We start from the raw sequence: 20,692 nt of genomic DNA, 5'->3' as shown, positions 1-20,692 counted from the left end.
TATTTTCATATGAACAAATATTCTGAATGTCATATGCAAACATTGATAATGCTTTAACATATAACGCATGCAATTATGTTTATTGCTAAAACCCAACCAGTGCTATATTTAAGGCAACCATCTAATGTCAAGATAAAGGTTAATCTGCGGTCAAAATTAATTGTGGGATTAATCTGCGTTGATACATGATTAATGCGATAATTTTCTGTGATTAATCAATGAGGTAATGCTTTAACTTTCACAGCACTAATTAAAATGTATGTTGATGTGATAGAACATATCTCTTTTTGTATATTATTGAAATTAGTAGTTTTTCAAAATTATTGAATTATTAGTTCAAAACTAGGTGTTGCTAAATAATAATATACACTGTCCCTTTAAGTACTTATATAGGATTGTTGTACCACCAAAGTGACATGATAAAACCACAGCTAACGTCCTCGTTTTAAGCACTTCGTTTACGTTTGAGGATTTATTTCTTTTACGGTCGCCTTAAATAAAAAATATAATGACATTTTAAACCGGTTTTGTGATTATGGCTTGTTGTAAACCGATTAGCTGGGCTGCGTTCGGCGCTGGCGGCCCCTTTAAGAAAGAGCGAGAGTGAGTGCGAGGAGGCGGTATTTGAGGTTTCACACCCCGGGGTGGGAAACATGGGCGGGCCTTGACACCGCTGACTGACAGCGGCTCCAAACGCTGCAACTCGGCCGTGCTTGGAGAACCGAAACTAACCAATGAGGGAAAGGTATTGCGCGTTCGTCATTTACACACAGCCAATCGCAACGAGCCAAAGGAGGCTCTTGGAATCACTGTTGTGCTTCCAACGTGGGACTACACTAACCTACCAGAAAAAAAAGGAAAAGTAAGCCAGAGGACAAAACTCATGGTGGCGGTACACGGTCAAAAGGAGGGGGACTTTTTTTATACGATTACTTGACTTGTTAAGGTTTTGTGACTACAGCCTGCAAATGATGTACTGCTAAAAAAGTTTCAAAGTTGGATTTAAACAGTCGAGACTGAGATTGGAACGCTATGCTTCGCTCGGCTTGAAACCAACGCTGGAGTCATTTTACGGTGGAAAAAGTTTTTGGCTCACCTTTTACTCTGCGGTGGACATTAAACCACTTGGGGTGTAGGTCATTGCTAAAGCGACGTTAACTTTGCAACCCGTGTGGTTGCTTGTCATGTTTAGTGAACCGGGCGTACTGTGCCCTTTAAACGTCTTTTTGTTGTTGAACGTTTGCAAACATGTTGGAAAAATTGGTGGGCATGCAGAGAATGTAGCGTGAAATGTTACATCAACGCTCAACAATTGTTAAATTGCGTCGAAAGTGCAATACTGTGACTTTTTTTTCTGACTGTGAATCACCTTTGATTCGAAGCGCGCGTCGAACACCGAGGAGAAAGTTGGACCTGTGTCCTAAATGACTCCCCCCCCCCCCATCTCACTACTTGTGGTTTTGGTGTCGAGTGGAATTTAAATGAAACTTATACTATGCTTTAAAGTGCATCTGATTTTTCGGGGCTGCACTAATATTCCAGTTTGCGGGTTCTAGGGGAGAACTCAGCAGCGGCGCTTTTTAAATCTGGATACAAAATGGCGGCGCCCCCAGGACGTTTTGGATATACTTCTCGTTGTGTTTTCTATTTATTTTTTACATTCGAACTTTTTATCAGTCATGGATTGAGTTCCGAGTTGCAGTGTGCCCAGAACTGTACCTGCAGTGAAGATTCAGTGGACTGCAGTAATCTGGAGCAGACTGCACCGCCTGTAGATCTGCCTGTCAGGACGGTTTCCTTGTAAGTTAATCACTTAATTCATCTTTTAGTGACTTAATTCCTCTCCAAATGTTTGATTATAACTTCTGTCTGATACTTGAAAAGCTTCCATTATTTTTAAAACCCTGTTTTATGCTTTCTGAGTGACTTTTATATGATGTTTCATGGTAAATTGAGGTTTCACCTGTGGCAAAGCACCTGTCACCCAAAACAAATTTATTATACATCAGTACAACTTTGCAAATTCTGCTGTAAACTTTTATTATGTGAAGATGAATACAGTACACTAGTTTATTTCGTGTTTCATTAGAGGCAAAGGCAGTTAGGCCCATTGTCAGACCATATTTAGCACTGCTTGTTCATTGCATCATCTCTAGATGCTGTTTTACATAGATTTTAAAGTGAACACGTCTGATAATGGCTGCAAATATCAGGGCATATACTGTAGTTTTTATATTGCATGGTCCACTCCTAACTACATACTTCACTGAGCAACCAGAGTAGCACTGTGCTCACGGGCTCTCATATATTTTTTTTGTATAACTTTTACTTATTAAATGTAACAGTACCCATTCCTGTTTAACATTGGCGGTTATCACTCACAAGTTATTTTTTAACATGAAGCAGAATAACATAAGGCATATTTACCTTGTTGCTGTTGTAATTTACTCGTCAATTACCGTGATCATCAGGTGATAGATCCAAGACCTTATCCAGTGTTAGACACTTTGGGCTGGTGCAGCTGCGCTTGAGAGTTTATACTGGTGCGTTGTGATTTTTTTTGTCCATAGAAGCATCATTTTGCCTGTTTGGGAATTTGGCAGACTACTCTGCAATAGGTTGGGCATTCTGGCATACCAAAGGCACTTTCAAAATTGGTGCAGGTATTTTAAGATGATTTTGGTGAATTTGATCGGGGCACAGACAAACTGATTGTGCGCTATGCGGACATGTGTGTTGGATGTCATTGTATTTCGTTTATAAATATGACAATGGTGTGCATCAAACATTACTGTTATTATCATTATCATCTCACCCCCCTGGCCGCGGTACAGCTTTGGGGGTGGCGGTCCGGTTGTGGGTCACACACAGACGTGAACGATCAGGGTGCAAGGCGATCTCCAAGTGTCCACTTAACAGATCAGTGATCTCCCTGGCCAACTTTACATCATCCGCCCGTGGAGGTCTGACAGCAACTTATAATTGTCTTTGACCTCTTGCATGGACTCCGGCAAATTAGTTTCCTCTTCCACCAGGCCAAGGACTGCACCTCTCACACTGCGATTTGATAGGGAATGGGAGGAGCCACTGCGATTAGTGGCAAATTAAGTCGTCTGTGTTCACGCCCACAACGCTGCGCCAAGCTGCGTGCGTCTGTGAAAATACTAAAACCAAGTCAAGGCATATTTAGACTGCATCTCGAACTAGACTTCCATTAGGCATGAAAATAGAGCCCTATGCCCTCTTCACACAAATGACAAATGCAACTTTTTAAAAGTCCCCTTGAAAACATACTTTGGCCACTTCTACGCTCACACAGCCACTGCCACTAAAGAGCAATACTGCATGTGTTTATTGGTCATGTATGCAAACACTATCATGGTTGTCTTGGCAGAAGGTGTGCACTTTCTGTTGGGCAAGTGTCGCATCATAACAGCTGCGTTTGATTTGTGTAAAACTATGGTACTGATCCAGTTTAGGTGGTCTAACTTTTGCTAAATTAATGCAAAATTAGTGTTTTAAAGCAGTAACTAAGCTGCATAATTTGCCACTTGAGAGTTAATCAGTTGTTGGCAGGCAACTCGGAGAACAACTTTGTTCCTGTAAGTCGTTGAACGAGGCCTCATTACACTAACTAACCAGAAAAGGGTAATTTCAGGATTACAAGGAAGCATTTTTTATTTCCCAGAACATAGTCTCGGCAAATTACTGCAGTTTTTTTGTAGCATTGTAAAACGGGGGTATTACCATTATTACAATAATTATAGAGCCACATGTCACAATATCTGCAAAGTGCAAGACAAATTACTGTACCGGTTGATGTTTTAGTAATGAAACGTGTAAGCTCAAACACTGTAAAAAGAGTTGTTCTTTTACATATAGGTGGCTGATTAGACTAAAAATATTGCTAACATGTATATTTGTTACACAAACAAGCTCATCAAATGTTTGCAAGTAACATGAAATAAACCAGCTGACTTCTTATAATAAATCAGTTTAGTTTAGTTACAGTAAACCCTACGAGACAAGTTTGATTCACCTTTGAATTGAATGCGCTAACCGTCATTGTACTTTTTTGTGTTGTGAGTTGATTCTTTTGTGGGTGCTATCATATGACCTAATTTGTTATATATTGGACTATTTAACATTGTTATAGGATGATGGTAGATTAAGTAGAAACCAATCATCTTAAATATAGATTTCACAGTCTTTAGTGAGCAGAGTGAGTGAGTGTACGGTCCTGGAGATGTTGTGATTATGTTGATGCAGTCTCGTAAATTGGGACTACAGCAATTGTGGTGCAACAAAAGTTAGCTAAATGTTAATGGCTGTAAATTCAGAGGATCTGTGGTTATGTGGTGTGTGTGTACATGTCCACTTTTACAAGTGTGCATGGCTTCTAATGAACCAATATGTGGAGAAAAGGAGTCTTAATGCTGTGCAGTAGTCCAGATAATCTTGTTCTTTACAAAAAAGTGCATATCAAAAGAATGAAGGACACCCTCTCTCTTAAAATTCATCCATTCTTCTTTGTCACTTGTACTCTTTTTTGCCATCTTGAGGACTGCTCCCGGACATCTAACAAATGGCACAACCACTCTTGGTTGTTTGTTCGTTGCATCCAGTTGATGCTGTAATGACATTCAAAGCAGGTTTCCTCTCACAGAGTCACATATTGTCTCTCAGGAGTGGTGCCTCATCTTATTTTCAGCCACAGTAATGTGCATAAAAAGCACTTTACCCACAACGCCACCAACATAATGGGATTTTTCAAATAAAAAAAAAAGCATAAGGATGATTAATTTTGACTGTGATTTCTGTGATGGGCTAGCGATAAAGCAGATATGCAGTGTCTGTCTGACTCGCCAGCATTTCAGGTCAGAAAGTACAGTCTTTTGTAGCATTTAATTGTACTTTTCAGTATTCACTACTACAGTATAGCAACAGCAGCTCAGAGAAAAGCTGGTCTAAAGCCAGCGGAAGCCGACCACTGAATGATCCTCTTTGTAAACCAGCATTTCCCAAGTGGTTTCCCAAGTTCCCTAATGTGCTTGGCATGCTATGCTGCTACTTGTCCCCTAACCATATCCCCAAACCTTACAGACTTATTGGTAAACAACGTCCTTAACAGTTTGATTTGGCCTCTGGCCTCAGGAAATGGATTTGTGTTGGTGGTTTCCGGAGAGTGACTGGTTGATGACTGTACGGCAGAGGGTGGAGCTCCAGATCACCTGCATGGTCTCTGGGAAAATGAGGTGATAGTGGGGAGGACCGTGGGGGCAGCTTTTTCAGCCTCCTGCATGCAAGTGTTTTGTCAACGTTGCGGTTCGCCACCAATCATGCCTTCAAGCTGGTCTCACTTGTAGGTGAAAGTCCTGCCAGTGGTCAGAAACCTCAGGTGATCTCATACATGTTGTGCTATTTGAATGCCACTTTGTCAGAAACGGCTTTGAACCCATCCCATCACATGCTTATTGGTTAACTTGGAACATTTGCTGTCAAGATCGGCAGACTAGACAACAGCTAAATGCAGACGTGCTTGATGAACATTTCAGCAGACACATAGCAACAACGGCAGCTCTCAGCAGGCACATAACCCTTGTGGTTTCACGGCAATTTCACACTACGCCGCGTTGTAATCCTGTGGTATTGAGAGTGATTATATACCAAGTTTGTTTATTGCCATAGTTTCCCTTGCTGTGTGCCTTGCGTGTTCCCTGGCAGATATTTTAAAGTCACAGTTTGAGCATCACGGAGGGTTCTGGGTGATGTTATACTTGGCATTGACTTTTATCAGCTGTTCTTCACTTTTTGTTTCCGTAGAAGTTATTTTGTGTGACGTTGCACTGTCAATCTGGTGGGCATTGCAATTATACTTATATGTAGAACATCAGCTTGGCGAAGGGTGGGGGCGGGCCTGTTAAGAGCAGCTATGGTACCGCTTGAGCGATACAGATAATGGCTAAAGCAAATATGAGGAAATGAATTGGACTCATCTGCAATGCACTTGTAAGGACAGTCAGACAGCTGCTGCCGCAAGTCATTCTACAAGAATCTTGTCCCTGGAATACACAGGCATTTTGTGAAGACACTTTTTTTCTTCTTTCCCTCGAGCCTAAAGTCTGTGTCTACATGGTAGATTGGTCACTGAATGATCTGTGGATTTCCTACATCTGCTAGTGAGATGTTAGAAAAAAAATGTGACCTTGATTGACAGAGTTAGAGGTAATGTCAGAAATGTGCCTTCCTTTAGCCCAGAAATGTAAAAATGATATTGTCCAATGCCTTGGACATTGAACACAAACTGAATATGAATGTAGTATGGCTAGCTTCAGTGTTATTCTCATCTAGATCTCGGATCGTTGAGGCCAGGCCACAAGGTCATGCTGTGCCTCTGGCTACTGCAGACCCTTTCACCCAAATTTCTCTGTTTGGACAGCATTGTCTATGTGCCAAAGCACCAGTGCACATGGCCCCAAGATGTGGCTCAACATCATGCCTGGGAAAACTTAAGAAACTAACTCGCTCTCCCAGTCTGAGTGATCTCAAAGGCTTGAGCAACTCATTTGCTGCGTTGTGTGGGGGCGAGGAGCATGTGTATTGCAAGTGGCTAACTATGCGCACCGTTTTAATACCATGTGTCTCAAAACAGAAAACTAATTTCTTACTACCCCGCACTGGACGGCTTATTCTGAAGAGGTACAATTAACGTCTTAGTCATCTTAAAAAACTTCAGAGGAAAAGTAGTTCTTCACCCCTTCCAAAGTTGTATGGAAGTAGAAGGCCAATTAATTTCTTTAGTTTTTGTTGCACGCTGAAAACATTTAGATTTGATATCAAAAAGTGAACATGAGACAAAAAAGATCAATATTTTCATGAATTTAAATCTTCATCTATTGTTAAGTGAGGAAGAAGTATTGGAAAAGACTTAAATTAGCTTAAAGCTAATGCGCCCGAATCATTTGCTTGCAAAAACTTCCATCAAGCCTGTGAGCCCCTGACATCACCAAATCTTTGCGTCCTTTTTTTGTGCTTTTCCAGGGTTTAACACAGCCTCTTTCCGTTGTTGTTAGTTAAGGGGAGGGCTACTCCACTTGTCTGCTTATCTGGACATTGTGTTCGTCAATCTAAAAGCTTATACTTCCTTTTTACCCTGATGAAATCTTTTGTTTTTGCATTTTCTTAAGGATCAGTATTTTTGTTCACGATGAAGGATTTCCTAATCACTTTTGCTGTCACCATAATATGTTACATCAATAAGGATTAATGAGCCTCGGCTCAAGCATCTATTTAAGACCAAGCTGTGACATTACCTCCACTGTGTTTCACAGATGGGCTTGTAGGTTAAGAATCTTCAGCAGATCGTTTTTATGGTGTAGCCTCTTCTACTGGTGTGGCCTTTTCTTTTCTTTTTTTCTTTTTTTTTACAGCTCTCGTAATGTTTCTCTCGTCAACTGCAGCTGTTTTCTTTCACTACTCATTTAACATCTGTTACTTACAGTACAGGGCATTACAAATGGTTGTATTTGCTTTGGGCAATGTCTCTGATTGATTTTCCATCTTCTCTTAGCTTCACAACTGCTAGTTCTTCTATCCATAGACAACTCACCGATTTTCATGTGGGGTACACCTCTGAGTACAGTACTTTTTTTTTTTCTTTAAAAAAAATTAGTACAGTACTAATGCGGTCTTCATAGGTTCAACCCAAATCTTAAACTATTTATTGACATTCAGCATCATATCTTGTTAAAATAATCAATGTAATGCGCCACACCTGGGCAACTAAACACCTGCCATTTACATTTCCAACATCTTGCATAAAAAGTGTTGATTGAAACAAAACCTATTTTATCAGTTTTTTCAATTGTCTATCAGAGTCAAATCTATATACAATACAAATATTGACTGTTCTTGCATGTTTTGGCCTTTTAGGGGCAGTGTGGTGCCGCACATCTATTGTGTATACACTAAAGAAGAGCAGAAGAGTTGTGATTGAATTCTATTAAAATAAATCATTTTTCTCAGATTAGGAAGAATTTGTGCCTTTGTGTAGTATTTATCTTACCTGTGGGTATGTGTTCCCACAGCATTTATGTGTGAATATTAGTTATTTCAAGGAAACACACAGGAAGTCGATGTAAACTTCCCGTTAGCATTTGAATGGGATCCTCAATTAACTATAGCATTACCGCTAGGATAGCGATGTTTTAAAAACAAAGCATGTTTTGTATTTAAATATACAGTGGATGCAATTATTATTGCTGCGTGTTTAGTTTTACAGATAGCTCAAACTGGGGTGTTTGACACTTAAGGACAACAGAATAACATACACTACACACTTGCTCATTGCTAATGCTACGCAAGCAAAACATTCAGGGTACTTTCACAGCGTCGGAAACTTTGGTTTTCTTCGATTACAATGTTTTAAAGGGAAAATAATCGGCCATTTGGCCCAATTGGCTGATTGTTTTGAACGATGTATGAAGGGCAATAATCGGCTCATTATAATCGTTGGCCAATTAATCAGTCGGGCCCTAGTTTTGATTATACAAGTCGAAATCAAAGAGACTGTAATGCTGTCAGTGATGTTAAATCTCTAAATACGGTAGTTATAGCAGTTGAGCAGCTTTTCCAAAATGGTTCCCAAAATCCATGAGGGTGCCTACGTTATTTGAACGCGTTTTATTATGCTATACTCTGGTGGATATATTCATTTTAAGGTATGAATTTTCCCATGTGTCGTTGGGACCCTACCATCCTGTCATGGTACTGTAATTGATTACGTCTTTTTATCCCCTTCCGTGAACACTGCTCAGTGTTTCAGAAATTCCCTAAATAATATTAAATATTGAATTTAATATTTAAAATGTAAGAACCTTTATTAGTCCAGTTGGAGGAATTTGCATGGTTTGAGCAGCAACAGTTGATACCGTAAATATTGCACAAAATAGTAACCCGAAATATTGTCTGTGCAATGTGTCCTATCCAACCAGCAATGTTATTTGTTATTTTTGCTACTTGTTAATTTTGACGTTTGAAACCTGTTAAATTGAATAGACTTGCTTGCTTTACTACAGATTCAGTGAAGGGCACAGTACTGTAATTTGTATGAATTATAGAAAACTAAATTGAAAGCCAGTTGTACTGATTTCATTTAAAATAGCAGCAGTTTTATTTTTTGTTTGCACTATTTTGCACCAGGGAGTGCATACATTTAATTTTGACTTGAGTCGCACAATAAATGTCATCCTAATTAATATTTTTTCATCACTATTTTAGCAATTTGAGCTTCTCTAATGGAGTACATAATAAACCTATTTAGAGATGATTTTTTAATTAAATTATTGTTAATAAAAACATTTTCACTCTTGATTTTGTGATATGAAATTTTTCTTCAAATCTTGCTTGTCAACTCACTTTTTACTTGCGAATTACTTTTGACTTGTCCAAGTAGATAAGATGGTGGCTTTTACTCCATTGCGTCCCTTTCTTTTGAACTGGCACGTAAAATGGTATCTAGGAGCTGCTGCTACTTTTTGTGTACAACCTCACTGCAGTTGCCTGGCTATAAACCCGACCCAGATGACGGAGAGATTTGTGTGTGTTTGCTTGCTTTTGTAAGTATGGCTGTCTGACGCGCAGATTATTATTTGATGAGTTTTATGATGCTATGAAATTGACCACATTTAAGGGCTTTTCTCTCCCTGTGGGGCTGAAAGAGGCTCATCACTGACATCACTTAACACTCTGGATGAGCAAAGTTAAGACAGCATCTATGTATAATAGGAACAGGAAAAATAATGATGATGGATCGTTGTATGTCAAAAGCCTGTGCTCTTTTGCGTTGCCCCTCCCATACGCTGTCTGTGCTGACTTAACAAGCATCATGTCATGTTATGACATCATCCCTACACTCCCAGCTTTCCTCTAGTCCCTCAGCACCTATACATAGCACAGTTATATAAAAAAAAGAAGCTTTTAAATGTGTTTTATATCTCAAATACAAATAAGCTACAAGGGGCAGCCGCTGAGCTCCATTTTTCTTTATTTTTGCTTTATCAGACTGGCCTTCACTTCTTTTATCATTTTACTCTTGAAAAGATTTCTCAGTGGGCAAGTTTGACACTAATGTATTCGATTAGCCACATATCCTTCCAGCCATTGGGCCACTTAAAATGACAAATTGTGACCTACACTGTGAGATGAACTTGACTATAACTAACCGTCTGCACAAGTTATGAGTCACAAGTAATAACTTCAAGTTGTCTTCTGGCAGACTTATAGACATTAACTCCAAAGGTAGTCATAATCAATAAGCAGTTTTATTATTTTTTTTCTTTCATGTCCTTACAAGCTGCTGGAGTTTGTTGATGTGATTGTAATCACAAGATAAAGTTGCTACAGTTTAAAGTTTAAAATTGAAATGAAACGGTTGTATGTAAAATATAAAAGACTTGAACGTATACATCTGATGTGTCAAAACTTGGTCATTTGACAAAAATGCTGAAATCTCTCAACAAATGGGACACTCTCCTATCTGCCTGTTTGTACAGGTAGTCCTCTAGTTACGAACATCCGAAGATACGAACAAAGGCTCACTGATGTGCATAAAAGCTGTAGTTTGCGTGCAAGTTCATATTTAAGTGCGCGCCATATCATACATTATGGTACAGTATTGTAATGTAGTGCCTCTCTCTGCCACAACCCCGCCGAGGAGCACCGCGCCATTTGCGCTTTTCAACTACCTCTATGTCCGGCGATGAACGGCACAGCCTGCCTGGAGCCACGGCCAGTGGCCGGCCACGGCGCACGCACTCTTCATGTACTCGATATTGGCGCCACACTGCGAGTACATTTTAGAGGCTCTCCTGGAGGATATTCATGAAAAGCAGCCCTCAGTCGTTTTCTTTATCGGCGTAGTAGCAAAACGAACAATATCTCTTCAGCGTCGAAATCAATTGAATCTGACTCGGCGGTCGCTCGTCATACGCACCAATCACAATTCATGTGAACTTCAGGGACAGTCGGAAATCAGAATTTCCTGAGACTGTTACATCCAATACGTAATGTATTCCACTTTTAGCCTCACATGAACTCAACTCAATAGCTCCTCCAGCATTTATGTACAGTTAAGCATATTTATTTTGTTTGTATTGCATTGTACCGTGTAAAAATTTTTTATGTCCTGTGAGGAAAAGTGGTTCAGATGATGGATGGATGATATCATTAAATGTATGTTTTTTTTCAAATTTATGTACTGTATAGAAAGTTTTGTTTAATTTTTATTTTATTTTTTGCATTTTTTTGATTTTATTTAAACAAATTGATAAAATATAATTTTGAAACAAAATTTAATGTGATTCGATTTACAAACAAATTTTACAAACAACCTCTTGGAACCCATTGTGTTCGTAAGTTGAGGACTACCTGTATAAACTAGTCGTACCAAAGAATTGAACAGTATTTGACGCACTCGAGAACCAAATTACTTCACAGTGTGTGCTAATCGCAGTGTCTACTCCAGTCACAAATATGCATCCATTCCCAGCTGGTTGTATTGTATGGAACGACATGGAATCTCGTTTTCTCTCCTGTAAATTAGTCAGAAAGGACTTCTAGGTATCTGAGTTCTGCACTGCAAATTCCTTAAGAAGCAATTGCTGGGCCACTATCTGGAAAGCATTAACCACGCTTAGTGCTGGATTCTCCCTTTTCACTCCTCAGTGGAGGAGGGAAAGAGGGAGGTAAACTACTGTTATCGCCATATCCTCATACAGTAGGTGTTAAATTGCCACAAACCTTATCTGATAGGCAAAATAATAAATCAGGCTGTATGAAGCAGAGATGAATACGCCTTGCTGAGTGAGTGTATGCCACAGTTGGCTGAGAAAAGGGTGCATGCTGGCATGCACACAAACAATGTGATGATTTTGTTTGTTTGTTACGGCCTTTAGCACGCGTGAAGCCACATTTTGTGTGTACGTGTGTTTTCTAAATATTTACCTCGGAGGCAGTGGAAACCCCAAGCAAAGTTGGTGATTGTTTTTTTTATTTTTTATTTTTTTACACTTAGCTTCACCATAATGAGGTAATTGCCTTCTGTTGCAAGGGACGACAATTTCGAGATCTAAACCACAAAGGGAGCTGCCCCATTAAATGATCATAATAAAGACACACATGCACACCTCCCTGTCAGGCCTGTACCTCGAGGGTAGACACATGCTCAGCTATTACCTCGTCACCCTCTTAAACAAGGAGAAAGACACGTGGAGGGAAGTGGTCATTATCTGTAAACAAGCACAGGAGACATGAAAAAAAAATCTGTCAGACAGAAAATAAATACTTGATTTGTAATAAACGATTGTTAAAAATCAAGTGCACTGTATTGTATAAGTCTTTTTTGGGGGGGAATATTCAGGTTAAGATGAAAATTACCGTTTCTGAAACATTCAGGATAACACGTATACATGCATGAGCGGACAGAGTTACTCCCGTATGGTATTTGTTATCAATTGGAATTTTCCCAATCGGAACCGCGATGCATGACAAATCATTACGCATATGCAGGGTGGCACAAAAAAATAGGAACTTTTTAACAATCTAATCAAACCAAGAATGATGGAATAAAAATATTGCAGTCAAAGTAATTGAAACCTTACAACATGCCATTTAAGAAACAATGGTGGAATTTTCATTAAAAAGAAAGTCCTGTACATGGTGTCCTTCTACAAATGCATTCTTGGAATCTGCTGTTGAGATTCCACCATTGTTTCTTAAGTAGCATGTTTTAAGGTTTCAATTGCTATGAATAAAATATTTTCCTTCCATCACTCTTGGTTTTATTGGATTGTTTTTTTTTTTTTTTGGTGTCAACCTGTAGATTTCCGCTTCCTATTTCTTTCTTACTACCATCTATTAAAAACAAACAGTGGGATGAAAAAAAATAGGTGAGAGTAGTATCACATCTGTGAAATTATTTTAATTATTCTTTTAATTATTAAATTAGATTAGATTAATATATTTTTTCTAAAGCACAATGAGTATTGCACACTTTTTTAAATTTTTTTATTACTACCTTCTTTTGCACCACCTCTATTAATGTCACAGACTCACCACACTACTAAATTAGTCTGCTTCCTCCACACTCCAAAAGTGTGCTGCTCAGCTGCGTTTAAGTTTCTCCATGTTTGTTTACGTCTGCTTGTGTATTTCCGGTGGGTTGCGTGCGTGTATATAGTATGTACACACTGACATTTTCGCCATAGAGACAAGAAATAACAAAACGCAGCGGAGAAATCAATGTATGCAAATTTGGCTTGTTTAGTGAGTGGTAAGGTAAAAGGGCTGCTACACATACAAGTAGTGCATGTACTCAAAAGACCAAGATTCCTTGGGAAGAGAATACGTGCAGAACACAAAAACAAGTTTCCATTCAAAGGAGGTACATCAGTACACCTTTATATGACCAAATATTCACATTAGAAAAGGGGTAACCTAAGGGTCTAAGTCATTGTTTGTGAATTTACATGGCCTTTCAAAACCTGAATATTGTAAATATTTGGGTTGTAAAAGTGTTATTGACTGTACTGGTATTTTCTATAAGAATTTAGTCACATGCATTTAGTCTAATCCCAAATAACAGTAGAACATGTTTCCTATTTACCTCGTGGGACACGGTAAGGAATGTTGTGCATCAGGTAAAAGTGTCCCTGAATAAGAAGTCATCTCTCAGCAAGCCTGCAAAACATTCTTGGTCAGTCTCTCACGTCTGGACAGAGGGATGGAGGTGGTGGGGGCTTGGGGAGTAGGCCGGGATCTGTGGATTCCCTTTGTCTCACCCAGCCTAACCCAACCAGCAAACACAAACATTGCTCTCACTCTCACTGCAGCCATCCCTCTGCCAACAGGCGGTGGGCCAGCAAAGCAGAAAGTGTGTGTGTGTGTGTGTATGTGTGTGTGGCATACAGTATAAGTATAAGTTGGACTTGCTTATGCGTGAAATTAATTTGATGAATTTGGCATGGGAAGCTTACTGTGAAATGCAGATGTTTGCCAGTAAATGCTCACATGACAGCTCCTCCTCCCCTTCTCATGTTGTCTGAGGTAACTATATTGCTGAACAAGTCATTCATCCACTGTATATCGAGTGCCACCTATTAAAAAAAATGTTTGACTCAAGTGCAAATTGATTGTGCATATAAGTGGCCTGATCGTTTTGTTGGCAGAGTGATCAAGGAGAGAGAGTTCCTCTATTGATAGTATTGATTTTGACCTGCCGGATGATTTTACGCTTTGTTTTCAGTTTGAATTAACCATCGTAGCACATGGGGGTAGACTGAAAATGCCCTTGAATGAACCAAATGAAAATGCATCACTTATTCGCCCTGGAAATGTAATTAAGCTTATTCTGCAAATTCATTATCACCTCCTGTTTTTCCAGAAATCTTGGCCACAGCAAGTTGACTGCCATCGGCGTAGAAGTGTTTGCCAACCTACCAAATTTACGAGAGTTGTAAGTATCCATACACATCAGAAATTTGCAGTGTATATATGGAGAGCTGCTTCAGCACAACTTATTTCTTGTGTTCACCTCAATGCTGCTGAGTGCCTTGAAGACATTTTCATGCCAAAAGTTTATTTGTTCCATACCTACTATAAGCACTGTAGCTGCTTTTGTCTCATTAACTTGTAACGTTTGTGGTTAGCACTTGGTAGCAGCTTCCTCGTAGGTGTTACCTTGAACTAAGTCCGATTGAGAATAAGTGGTGGTTTTTCTATATTAAGCCTCCCCTCTACCACCTGATACTGTAGCCAACGCTGGCCTTGTAAATATTTTATATGGCGAGAAGAGGACTTGGCTCAGTTTCACTCAGCGCCACAACACAAGACAAGTACACACTCATAGAAAATGGAAAGGCTTATACACATTCATGAGTGTGAGCCGATCACACTCTCCTCAACATATGCTGCTTCTGTTTTATTTTTAACTTCCCACATTTGAAATATTTTGATGATTTGATAGAATTTAATAAAAAAAATCTACAGTAATTTCTGGACCATAAAGCACACTTGACTATAAGCCGCGCTAGCTAAATTTGGGGACTACTCGTGTTTATTACAGATAAGCCGCACCCGACTGTAAGACGCAGGTGTTTTAATGTTACCAAACCGGGTTCCCACTGCTTTATTTTCCATAATGAGGGCGCAAATTGTCTTGCTCTCATTCTGTCTCTCGTACTGTATTTGAGCTCACTTGGTTTGTTTTGCTCTGCCTGACGCTCTTGCGCTTCTTTTATAGTGCGTCCCCTTGTGATCTGATGGCTAAGCCGCACCTTTGTAATTGCAGCAGGGTCGAATGCAAGTGAAAAAAGAAGCGGCTTTATAGTTCAGAAATTACTGTTATGACAATTAGAATTTGGTTTTTCAAGTATTCTTCTCAATAACCTATTATTGTTATTTGTCATTTTTCAGGCGGCTGGACCACAATCAGCTGACCTCGATACCAGATTTAGGACAGGCAGCTTCCAAGATTGTAGCACTCTACCTGTGAGTATGGCCCCTCTTAAAACCTGTTGCCAGAATGATCTGCCTCTTCGTTACTGTATTCTTAGGCCTCTGGCCTCTTTGAAATGCTCTTGAAATAGTGTCATGACATCTGTCAAGGATGCAAATGCTTTTACATGTCCGTTTTAGAACAGTGTCAGTATCGGACAATCTGCAAAAGTAGAATGTTACAGGATCACAAAAAAATCAGTATGGTAATAGATTTCCATTTGAGGTCTTTGGGTATCATGCTAAGATTTGAAAAATATTAGCCAGACATTTGTGTCACGTGAGCAGACCCCTTGCTTGGAGCAACTGTTGTGTAAAGTTCTAACTTGGTTCCCCCGAGTCGTGAATCTGTGCCTGTGGGGACGGCCTGCTTTGGCATCTCACTGGAGATTTGCTACCTTAAAAGGGAGGGGGAGAGTATGTGCTAATGCCTCACAGTCAATATGCAATTGAAATCGCGATTGTAAAAAGGTTTTACTTTATATTTTACATTATGGGTTTTGACAGTAGTTATTGCAAAATTCAGCCAGAATGCTTTGAAATGTAAAACTCACAGTCATGTTACAAAGTCTAGAAGCATTGCGTAATAGTCTAATAACAGACATACTTTGCTAACTTAAGCCAGATTTGACTCAACTCTTACTGTAATATGTTATTTAAATACACTTTCTTGAGTTTCTACTTTTCAAGAATGCCCAATTGGTAAGGTTCGATTGAGGTTGCAACTAAACTGTTAACAGCCTTGTTGCTGATATGATTAGCAGTAGTTCTAGCTGGATAGCAGACATAATCCATTTAGATTCACGGCAAGCTTGCACTCTGAAACTAGTGATTGTTTTTCATTTGATGGGTTATCTGTATTATCTGACCATCGAACATTCTTATACTGTAACTCATTCATCCTGAAACAAAACCAATCCTTCTAGCTTGTCCTTTGCTAACAATGAGCCACACTTTTAATTTTCTTTACACCTTGCTAGAGTACGGGCCGCCTGTCTGATAGCCTGCAGCTGCTGGTTCCTGTAACACTGGTGATTTGATCATCATATCGTTTTAATGCTTAGCATTGCAAGAGTCACACCTTAGACTCTGTCTCTACGCTTGCTTCTCAGAACTGATCCTGACACATTTTTGTGGTCAGTACTCTTGCAGAGATTTGAGGTTTGATCAAGCCCTCACAAGCAACAATTTGACGTTTTGTCAAAACTATTTTAAATGACATTTTTACACTTGTGCAGTTCCCCTCACAGATTTTGACGAGTTATTGATGCACTTTATTTTTTTTGATGATACAAAATATCTATCCATCCATCCCTCCATTCTCTGCACCACTTATCCTCTCTACAGAAAAACTTTATTTGCTCCAACCATTGAGTAACGCCCCTCCAAATAATCAGGGGGTCTTTTTTTGGCCTGCCTTGAAGCCTGTTGCCAGGGAAGGGCCCATGGGTCTGACAGGAGAAGAGCCTAGAGGGAGGGTTGAATATTTACAAAGCCACACAGCTGAATTGAAGGCCCACTGAAGCACTTGCAGCTGCAGCTGTCCGTCATATAGCTTACAGTAAAATGGGTAACAGTGAGCCGGAGAGGAGGAGGAGGAGGAGGATGATGAGGAAAGAATGGGATGTGTCAGATCAGGATGACATCACTGTTAGGTGAAAAAGAAATAGTGTACCAATAGAGGACTTTGTGAGAGGGTTGTGTTGGAAAATGGAAGTTTAAAAGAGAAATGAAAGTTGGAGTCTTCAGTTGCATCAAAGAGCCTTTGTACCGCTGTGCTATGTACATTAACCTGTGGCGGACAGTGAGTTTCAGACCTGGGCCTTCAATTGGTAGTTAAGCGACTGAATCAAATCTTAATAACACTATTACATTGCTAAATAATGTACAAAAAAATTATATAACTAGGCTTGGCATTAAAGAGGAGACAGGCATTTCACGTATTTTTACTTAAGCATATTTACCTTCTAATCCATCATCCCTAAACCTCTACACCAGGGATAGACAACTGGCAGCCCCTGACAGGTCTCTCGATTTAATAAAAAAAATACATGTGGCCCTCTAGTAACGCTGATGAAAAATTGTACCCCCTTCTATGATTTAAGTTGCCCATCCCCGCTGCATTTTAAAATATAGCAGTCTCTAATGTAATAGTCATTAATTGTAGGCTACATATGGCTCTGCAGAGGCCAAACTTGACATTTGAATCTCTCTTCTAGCAGTGAAGGTGTCATTGACTTTGTAGCAACTGACCTTCTCCACTGTACACATCGTCTGCCATGTCAACCTCAAAAGGAGATTCTAATACAACTTGGGTGGGGAGATCATAATGGGCTGGTGGATGATAAGATTTTCAAATAATTCTCCTTTTGTTGTGATGGCCAGCGTCCATCGTGAAAAGACTTACTAATTGCCCTCAAAGATGGCCCTGGAAACTAGAGAATGGTCTTGTTAGTGTAAACTGCTGATGCGTTGCATGCATCAAAAGGAGTGTCAAAGAGACCTGGGCTCATGCTAATCAGATGGTTGATGGGCCATGTTGATGAGATTTGAAATTAAGAAGAATCAAGAGTGAATAAAGCTCCTCAACATCAAAGGCTACAAGAGAGAACCAAGCACCTCTTTATCAGCCTTGTCACTGGCTGTATGATAATTATGGCCGCCAGTGTCGGCCAGTAAAGTTTTCATAAACGCTGCTATTGTATGTCCCTACTTCAAACACGCAGAGCGCTCTCTCACGCACAGCTGGATTCTCGACCGTGGGAGGGAGCAAGCTTGGGTGGGGGCTTGAGTTGTGGAACTGGAACGAGCGAGAGAGGTCAATCTCTTCCACCAGTCTGAGGCTGATCTGTTTTTCCCAGTAGAGGTCACCAGCTGTTGACCCTCCCTCACTTCTTAACTATCCCCTATTTTTCTCCTCCCCCATTCCTTCCCCCATGCTCTGTGCTCAAAGTAGCCACTGTTTGTTACCCTGTCCTGTCCCATGTGTGTGTTGTGTTATTTGTGTTTGTGCGCTTGCACGGTTCATCCTTAACCATTTCTGCCTGTGTTTGTTCAGGTGGGCACTGTGGTGTGACCCCCTTATGCCCCCACCCCCATTCACCAATAAATGACTGTGTGTGTCCATCTGCTAGCTAAAGGCTAGAAAGGAAGGAGGGACTGACCTTGTTTTGACAGAGTTAGACTGGTGGAACACCTGCTCTCTTTTGCTTTCTTTGGCTCTTTCAACACGTACAACCCTGGGAATATAACTAGTTGCAGAATATTGCTGAGCGTCGATCAAGTATGAAGATGGGTTGAATTAATGTCTCTGGCCTTCCTGTGTGGAGTGTGCGGAGTCTCCCACGTTAGAAAATAAGTGCGTTAGGTTAATAAGAGACAGTAGTTGTGACTGTGAATGGGTGCTATTTTATATGTGCCCTGCGATTGACTGGCGAACAGTCCAGGATGTACCTTGCCTCTCGCCTGAAGTCATCTGTTACTGTGACCATAAAAAGGCTAAAGATCTTAATTGAGTTTATTTCTATAGTCCACGTGTCCTGGGTTTGAATACCAGATTATAGGTGCCAAATTGGTCAACTCAACATAACAGATTTGGAGTTCTCCGAAACAGTCCTTTTAAGGGGTGTAAATCTCTCCAATCAAGATGATTTGATACGCATCTCGATACATGGGGTGCGATGCGAATCGATTTTAAAATGTAACGGTTCGGTTCGATTTAGTAGGATTATGTTTCAGTTCACTTCGATTCGGTGTAGCGGTGCAACGATTATTTGATTACTCAACAATTAGTCAATTGTCAAATTAATTTACAATTATTTTGTTAATCCATTAATTGTTTGAATCCCTGTTTAATTTAAAATGATCTAAATCTCGTAATTTGCACATTTGCTAACATCTGCTATTATTTTGGAAAACAGTGAGCGGCATTTTTGTATATGTAATGTTCCGACATGTTACAGACCAAATTAGTAACTATCTGTCTGTCATTTATAATGCTGTTTAACATGCTAATAAAATACTCAACTCGTAAGTTATAACTACTAATGAATAGCTTTTTCAAAGTGCCATATGTTGTACTAAATGTAAACTAATTATCTTTACATCTCAGTTACTTTTCATATATATTACGTTTACTCTTGTGAGACCGTGTCAGTTCCTGTATACTACCCATACATGCAGTGAGTAAGTTGATGTATGCTTATTTTATAACTAAACATTTGCGCAGTGATTTCCATGAAAGCAAAATCATCTTGCATGGTTCAATTGGTGCAGTTAAAGTTTCAGTTAACTAAGATATCTGTTTTTGCATTTCCCAGACATCATAACAAAATCCGCAGTATTGAAGGCATACAAATCAGAAACTTTGTTTCCTTGGAAACCTTGGACCTGAGTAATAATGACATCACTGAACTCCGAGGACACTCCTTTCCTGCAGGCCTCCAAATTAGAGATTTGTAAGTATTTGTTGGATGTCGAAATACTCATTAAAATGCAGTTGTACAAGTAACATGTCGAGTTTCATTTTGTGGTATGATAGCAGTTATTGTTTTTCAAGCTATACAATGAAAATTCATAGTTCCTCCATTTGCAAGCAAAATGGCAGTGCGCAATCTCACCAAAAAAAAAAAAATGTGGCCACTCTCGTATGTGTAGTGAGTGTGCAGCTGTGTTGGTCGTCCTCAGGTACCTAAGCAACAACAGGATCAGCACATTAGAGCTGGGAGCACTGGACCATCTCGGCTCCACTCTCCAGGTCCTGAGATTGAGCAGAAACCGTGTCAGTCAGATTCCTGTGAGGGCCTTCCAGCTCCCGAGGCTCACCCAGCTGTGAGTACCTTTGGATTTACGTCAGTTTAAAAACACAGTGTGTTTGTGCTCTGACATGGCTCTGTTTGGATCAGTCAGAACTAGGGATGTCTCGGTTTGGACGTCATGGTTCGGCGAATACACTCAAGTGACAACCGATAGTAAACAAAAAAAAAACATGTTGCCGTCATGGCGTTCTATGACATCAAATGGAGACGATAGTTTTTTCAGACTCAATAAATGTTCATTTGCATACACGTTTGTTTCCACAAGTATTTAACATTCACACGCATTGCTTCTTGCCTCTCCTCTCAGCCAACTAGTTTGAGTC

At 39.8% G+C, this 20,692-nt stretch overlaps 1 protein-coding gene across 1 annotated transcript in view; it reads left to right on the top strand.

Annotated features, from left to right (window-relative positions):
• The first annotated feature begins 869 nt into the window (after positions 1-869).
• Positions 870-20,692, top strand: part of lrig1 (leucine-rich repeats and immunoglobulin-like domains 1) — a 42,233-nt gene continuing 22,410 nt past the window's right edge. The window contains exons 1-5 of the mRNA XM_077573898.1: positions 870-1,800; positions 14,441-14,512; positions 15,472-15,546; positions 19,872-20,009; positions 20,239-20,382. Coding sequence (XP_077430024.1) covers positions 1,598-1,800; positions 14,441-14,512; positions 15,472-15,546; positions 19,872-20,009; positions 20,239-20,382 — 632 coding nt within the window. The 5' untranslated portion in view covers positions 870-1,597. The remainder of the gene's footprint in view (positions 1,801-14,440; positions 14,513-15,471; positions 15,547-19,871; positions 20,010-20,238; positions 20,383-20,692) is intronic.

This window comes from Vanacampus margaritifer, chromosome 8 (assembly GCF_051991255.1).
Source record: "Vanacampus margaritifer isolate UIUO_Vmar chromosome 8, RoL_Vmar_1.0, whole genome shotgun sequence".
NCBI lineage: Eukaryota > Metazoa > Chordata > Actinopteri > Syngnathiformes > Syngnathidae > Vanacampus > Vanacampus margaritifer.
The sequence above is the reverse complement of the archived record's forward strand: the minus strand, read 5'-3'. Positions and strand labels throughout refer to the sequence as shown.